This window comes from Coptis chinensis, chromosome 4, assembly GCF_015680905.1.
Source record: "Coptis chinensis isolate HL-2020 chromosome 4, ASM1568090v1, whole genome shotgun sequence".
Classification (NCBI taxonomy): Eukaryota; Viridiplantae; Streptophyta; class Magnoliopsida; order Ranunculales; family Ranunculaceae; genus Coptis; species Coptis chinensis.
In genome coordinates, this window is record NC_141459.1 from 65,636,089 (window position 1) to 65,643,850 (window position 7,762).

The 7,762-nt window shown below is 38.6% G+C and overlaps 1 protein-coding gene across 1 annotated transcript; it reads left to right on the forward strand.

Moving 5' to 3' along the window:
• Positions 1–1,073: 1,073 nt before the first annotated feature.
• On the forward strand, positions 1,074–1,823 carry LOC147504421 (uncharacterized). The gene has a single exon (XM_086605206.1). It carries the CDS (start codon positions 1,074–1,076, stop codon positions 1,821–1,823), a length of 750 nt encoding a protein of 249 aa, XP_086461332.1.
• The last annotated feature ends 5,939 nt before the right edge of the window (positions 1,824–7,762 follow it).

Consider the following 7,762-nt stretch of genomic DNA (forward strand, 5'->3'; position numbering starts at 1 on the left):
TGAGTTTGACTGTTGACTTTGACCATTGACTTTTTAACACTTTTTCTCAGTTGTCCCATAAGGTCTTTTTTGGGATCCTTTTAGCTCTTGATCACGTCATTTGAGGTATTTGGTCCAGAATAGGCTTGTATCCTAAAAAAGCGATAAGAACATGAGTTTTGTATGTTATTGATTATATTATTTGACATAATTGAAGCATTACAAGAGGATAAAAACACATATTTTTGAACTGATCAATTAGAATGAATGCAAAACACTTGATTGATTGAATTAATGCAAAACACATGATTGAATGCGTCTACTTTATTAATATTCAAGAAGTGTACAGGGTTGGAGGTTAACATGAACAAAAGGCAGTTTTTTTGCACTGGAATGGAATCGAGTGTGATTACAGAAGTACAAGCTAGACTGCAGTTCCAAGAAGGAACACTACCAGTAAAATACCTAGGACTACCACTTATTACAACTAGACTATCTTCTCAAGATTGTGCTCCGTTGATTAGCAGGTTCACAGACAGGGTACAAAGCTGGAAAGGATGCTTTCTTTCTTATGTCGGCAGAGTTCAACTCATCAAAGCAGTTCTGAACAGCTTGAGTGTGTATTGGTTCTCATCCTTTATCATCCCGCAGAAAACTATCGAGGAGCTAAACAGAATCTGTCGGAACTTTCTCTGGAATGGAACTGACTGCTCATTATCACATGCCTTGATTGGGTGGGAAGAGATATGTTTTCCATATGAGGAAGGTGGGTTGGCGATACGTGATCTGGCCAAATCAAACCAAGCTGCCAACATGAAGCACATTTGGAATATTGTGAGCAACAAAGACAACTTATGGGTTCGATTGGTGCGAAAGAATCTTATAAGGGGAAGGAATTTCTGGCAAATCAAGATACCTCAGGACTGTTCTTGGAGCTGGAGGAACATACTGAAGCTGCGAAAAGATGCGGGGTTCTTGGCATTGCACCTGATAGGCACTGGAGCTGAAACAAAATTCTGGGTGGACCCCTGGCACCCAGCTGGAATACTGACAGAATACTCCCACAAGCTCTGAGGTATAGTTCTGATTGTAACATGGAGTCCACGGTAGATTCACTGATCGAAAATGGCAATTGGAGGATACCAAATTTCATCCATGGTCATCTTTCGGGCATTATCTCAAACAGGTTAGGGGAGGTGCAGATTTCAGGGGAGAGAGACAAACTGGTTTGGTCACCGTCTCATACTGGGGAGTATACACAGAGGGAAACATATGACAGTATACGCAACACCAAAGTCCCAGTTCAATGGAACAACACAATATGGTTTACTAACCGTATTCCTCGACATTCTTTTATCACGTGGATGGCGTTGAAGGAAGGGATGAAGACGCTGACGAAAATGAAAGAGAGGAAAGTTGTGAGAGATGACTTGTGCGTGCTGTGCTGGAGAGAATCTGAAACAGAAAATCATTTGTTCTATGAATGTGTTTATGGGCAGTATGTGTGGGCAAAGCTGCTGAGCCAAGGGGGATACGCATGTCTTAGAGCAGCAAGTTGGCAAGAGGAAGTAAACTGGGTGGTGGCAGAGAGCAAAGGCATGGGAGTGTATCAAGATGCGCTGAGACTTATGTTCACTGGGTACTATTACTGGCTCTGGAAGGAGAGAAATAGCAGAATCTTCAATAACAAATACTTGATAGCAGCTACAGTGGTCCGGTTGATTATAAAGGATGTGAGAACTAAATTGATATCGATGCAGCTGAAGATGGAGAGAGGGCCTGAGCTGCAAAGGTTCATGGAAATGTGGAATGTGGGAGTGGGAGAAAAAGGAAAAGGGCCATAAAATGCAAATGGGAGCGCGCGCCAGAAGGTATACAAAATTTGAATACAGATGGCACGATACAAAACAATGAGGGGGGATGGGCTGCGGCCATTAGAGATGAGGCTGGGTCAGTGATAGCTGCTGCGAATGGGAAGTCTGACTATAGCAGTATTGATCTTATTGAGTTGCAAGGCTTAGAACAAGGGCTCAGACTAGCAAAGGCCCATAATATCCGAAGAATAAAGGCACAAACAGACTCGCAAAGTGTGGTGGGCTTTATTCAGAAAAAGGCCTACCCATGGGAAGCGCATTTTTTGATGGCAAATATCAGAAAATTGGAACCGTTTTTTGAGTATTTTGATATTGTACATGTGTTCAGAGAGTCTAATAGACTAGCAGATGCACTAGCTAGTAATATACCTGTTGTTAGTTGTATTGAGTTGATTCCTAGTTCCTTTGCAGAGGATGTAAAAAAAATCATTTTTGAGGATGCTGCAGGGAAGGAATATGTGAGAGAATGTAACTAGAACTAGGTTCCACATTATCTTTATTTTTTATTATGAATAATATAGGGGTAAGGGACCTCTCAAAAACGCTGCTTCCCAATAAAAAAAAAATGCGTCTACTTGTGAGCTTGCATTAAAATAAATGCAAAACACTTGATTAAATGCATTTATGTGTGAGATTGCATTAGAATAAATGCAAACCACTTGATTGATTGAATGGAAGCGTCTACAAGTGAGCTTCCATTAGAATGAATACAAAACACTTGACTAAATACATCTATGTGTGAGCTAGCTTGCATTAGTGACATGCTGAGAGTCATGGTCAGTTGGGGTTTTGAAGTTGTTCATATTAAATCTATGTGGGAAGAATGGTGATGGAGAAAACCACACTTTGTCTAATTCGTCTATTGTTTTTGGGATGGTTTTTTATGTATAGAACTAGTTATTATTGTTTTGATAATGAAAACATGGAGTCCTTGTCTTGCTAAGGGTTGAGTTGAGTCCTTGGTCCTTGAAGCCTTGGAGTGTTTCTTGAGCTTTTTAGTTTTTGGACCCTTCCGTTGACATGGACCATAGACTTTGACTTTGACTGTTGACTTTTTGGCACTTTTTCTCATTTGTCCCATAAAACCCCTTTTAGGCTCCTTTTGGCTCTAGATCACGTCATTTGAGGTATTTGGTCCGGAATAGGCTTGCATCCTGAAAAAGCAATAAGAATATGAGTTTTGTACATTATTGATTATAAAATTTGATATAATTGAAACATTACAAGAGGATAAAAATGCATATTTGGGAACTGATCAATTAGAATGAATGCAAAACACTTGATTGAATGCATCTACTTGTGAACTTACATTAGAAAGAATGCAAAACACTTGGTTGATTGAATTAACTCATCTACAAGCTAGTTTTCATTAGATTGAATGCAAAACACTTAATTGAATACATCTGCGTGTGAGCTTGCATTAGTATGAATGCAAAACATGGAGTCATCTTCTTGTAAAGGGTTGAGTTGAGTCCTTGGTCTTTGAAGCCTTGGAGTGTTTCCTGAGTTTTTATGTTTTTGGACCCTTGAGTTGAATTTGACCATTGACTTTGACTTTAACCGTTGTCTTTTAGGCACTTTTTCTCAGTTGTCCCATAAGATCCCTTTCAGGCTCCTTTTGGCTTTAGATCACGTCATTTGAGGTATTTGGTCCAGAATAGGCTTGTAACCTAAAAAATGATAAGAACATGAGTTTTGTACATTATTGATTATATAATTTCACATAATTGAAACATTACAAGAGGATAAAAACGTATATTTGGGAACTGATAAATTAGAATGAATGCAAATCACTTGATTGATTAGATGAATGCAAAACACTTGATTGAATGTATCTACTTGTGCACTTGAATTAGAATGAATGCAAAACATTTGATTGATTGAATTAATGCATCTACAAGCGAGCTTACATAAGAATGAATGCAAATCACTTGATTGAATGCATCGACGTGTGAGCTTGTATTAGAATAATGTAAAACGTGGAGTCTTTGTCTTGCAAAGATTTGAGTCCTTGGTCCTTGAAGCCTTGTAGTGTTACTAAACTTTTGAGGTTTTAGACCATTGAGTTATCTTTGACCTTTGACCATTGACTTTGACTTTGACCATTGACATTTCAGCACTTTTTCTCAATTGTCCAATAAGGTCCCTTTTAGGCTCCTTTTGGGTCTAGATCACGTCATTTGAGGTATTTAGTCCAGAATAGGCTTGTATCCTTAACAAATGATAAGAACATGAGTTTTGTACATTATTGATTATATGATTTTTTTTTAATTTTTTTTTTGAACGGCAAGCAGGGTTTTTGAGAGGTCCCTTACCCCTATTTTATTCATAATAAAATCATAGCTCGATTACATTCTTACACATTCTTTGCCCATGGCATCATCATATATAATCTTTTTTACATCCTCTGAAAAAGAACTAAGATTAAATTCTATATAACTAACAATAGGTATGGTAGATGTTAGTATATCTGCTTGTTTATTTGTTTCTCTAAATACATGCATAATGGAAAATTCTTCTAGCTGTTCTATCATGTCATGTATCTCTTTCATCATGTGATGTGGCCGCCATAGGTGCTGCCCTACATTCTTCATGTAAGTTGTTACACAAGTCGAGTCTGTTTGCGCCCTCATTCTTTGATATCCTTTTCGCAATCCAAGTCTCAGCCCTTGTTCAATCCCTTGCAATTCAATCAAGTCTATTGAATCATAGTCTGCTTTACCATGTGCTGCTGCAACCACACCCCCATTCACATCCCGAAACACTGCTGCCCATCCTCCTTGACTTCCTTTGAGTGTGCCATCCGTATTCAAGTTGTATATGCCTGCTCCAGCTCTCTCCCAACAGCAGCGCTTTACCTTTTTTTTCCTCATTCCCACTTGAATGTTCCATCTCTCCATGAAGCTGTTCCGTTCGGGGCCCTCCTCCATTTCAGTTTTGAGTGAATGTAGCTTGGTCCTTACATCCCTTATGATCTCATTCCCCACATGCTCTACCACATTTTCTTTTTGCTGAAAAATTCTCTAATTTTGCTCTTACCACACTTTGTATATGAAGCCAGTAAACAATAACCGAACTGCATCTTGCTTATAGCCTTTTTCCCTTTGCCACCTGTGCAATTTCCAGTTGCCATGAAGCAGCTCTCGCACTTTGATAACCTACAAACTTGAGTACATATTGCCATATAAACTTTGAGTAATTACAGTCAAAGAATAGGTGTCTTACTGTCTCTCTTTCTCTCCCACAGATAACACAAGTATCATCTTGTACTATATTCCACTCCTTCATCTTTTCTAGAGTCTTTAATCCTTCACTCAGAGTTAGCCAAGCTGTAAAAGAGTGCCTCGGAATTCTGTTGGGAAACCAGATGATGTTATGCCATGTATTCGGTCTCTTTGTCTTTCTTACACTCTCATATGTGTCTCTGAGTGTGTACTCCCCCTTATCTGATGCATTCCAGATGAGTCTGTCCTCACCTCTGCCCACCTTAACCCCTTCTTCCATTTCATTAATAATGTCTGGCATGTGGACTCGAATGTGCCATGGTGTATTCCAGCGCCCTATTTTCAATCAAGTTTGTGATTGGTGCGTTTAGATTACATGTTGAATCATACAGAAGAGATAGTGGAAAAAACTCTTTCAATATGCCCATCGGATGCCATGGATCCAACCAAAACTTGGTATCCCTTCCATCTCCGATATGGTGTTGAGCAATGTGTTTCGCATCCTTCCTGTTTTTCAAGATATGGTGCCATACCCATGAACAGTCATTTGGTATCTGTAACTACCAAAAGTTTCTACCCTTAATCAAATTTAGCTTAACCCATTTTACCCATAGCGTCTCCTTCCCACTCACTAGGTTCCAAATGTGCTTTAGGTTCGCTGCCATATTGGAGGTGCTGAAGTTCCGAATCCCAAGACCCCCTTCTTCATACGGGAAACACAGACTTTCCCGACTAATAAGTGCATGGGATGTAGCGCATTCAGGCCCCGACCATAAGAAGTTTCTGCACATTTGATTTATGGTATCGATTGTTTGCTGTTGCAACACAAAAGAGGACCTCTAGTAGATGCTCATGTTATTCAGTACTGCCTTTAACAACTGAAGTCACCCCGCATACGACAGTGCGCGTCCTTTCCATGCTTGTATTTTGGTCCTTACCTTTTCTATCAAGGCCACACAATCAGTATTCTTTAATCTTGTCGTTATTAAAGGTAGTCCCAGATACCTCACCGGCAACTCTCCTCTTTGGAACTGAATAATACTCTCGACTTGTGTACATCTTGTCGAATCCATAGCCGAGTAGAACATATTGCTTTTCTATAGGTTAACTTGCAATCCCAAGCACTTTTTCAACTTACTCAGAGTTTCCTTCAGAGCTCGTATTGTTTCCAAGTCTCCATTCATGAATGCAATTAAATCATCTGCGAAAGATAAATGTGTGATGAGTAGGTTCCTGCATTTATAATGAAGCCTATATTCTCCTTCCTCCACTTTCCGTCTAAGCATTTGAGTGAAAAACTCCATGACTAGAACAAATAAATAAGGTGACATTGGATCCCCTTGCCTGATACCTCTCTTTCCCTTGAAATACCCAATTGGCGTTCCATTTATCATAATGCTGTATCTTGGCATTTCTATGCATTTCTGAATCCACTGTACAAACTGTAAGGGGACTCCAATTCTCGTTAAAGCAAACGTAACAGCCTCCTATCTTACAGTATCATAAGCCTTCCTTAGATCAATCTTAGCAGCACATCTAGGTGGGCCATGATTCCTGTGGTAATTGTGTAGTAGCTCATGTGAAAGCAGTATATTATCATGAATACTTCTGCCAGAAATGAATGCTGACTGATTAAGAGATATCACCTAAGCCATGAATACTTTCATTCTGCGTGTCATGATCTTTGTAATGCATTTGTATATCACATTGCAACATGCATATGGGCCTGTAATCCCCCAATGAGGTAGGCTTCGGTATCTTAGGAATCAAAGTAATACATGTTGTATTCACCTCCTGCAACATCATGCCTGACCTGAAAAAAATTCTTCACAGCTTTAACAAACTCATTGCCTATAATCCTCCACGTAGCCTTGAAGAAAAATTATATGATTTGACATAATTGAAGCATTACAAGAGGGTAAAAATGCGTATTTAGGAACTGATTAATTAGAATGAATACAAAATACTTGATTGATTCAATGAATGCAAAACACTTGATTGAATGCATCTTTTTTTTTTTGATAGATAAGCAGGGTTTTTCAAGAGGTCCCTTACCCCTTTTCATAACATTAATAAATAAATGAGCTTATTACATTCTTGCATATTCCTTTCCTATGACATCCTCATATTGAATGCATCTACATGTGAGCTTGCATTAGAATGAATGCAAATTACTTGATTGATTGAATTAACTCATCTACAAGCGTGCTTGCATTAGAATGAATGCAAAACACTTGATTGAATGCATCTACATGTGAGCTTGCATTATAATGAATTAAAAACACATGATTAAATGCATCTACGTGCGAGATTGCATTAGAATGAAATCAAACCACTTGATTGATTGAATGAACGTGTCTACAAGCAAGCTTGCTTTAAAATGAAATTAAAATACTTGACTGAATGCATCTACGTGTGAGCTTGCATTAGAATGAATGCAAAACACCTTATTAATTGAATGAATGCAAAACACTTGGTTGAATGCATCTACGTGTGTGCTTGCATTAGTGACATATTGAGATTCGTGGTGAGTTGGGGTTTTGAAGTTTTTCATCTTAAATCTTTTTGGGAAGAATGGTGATGGCGAAAACTCCACTTTTTTTTTGGTTTATCTATTGTTTTTGGGATGGTTTTTTATATATAGAACTTGGTATTATTGTTTTGATAATGAAAATATGGAGTCCT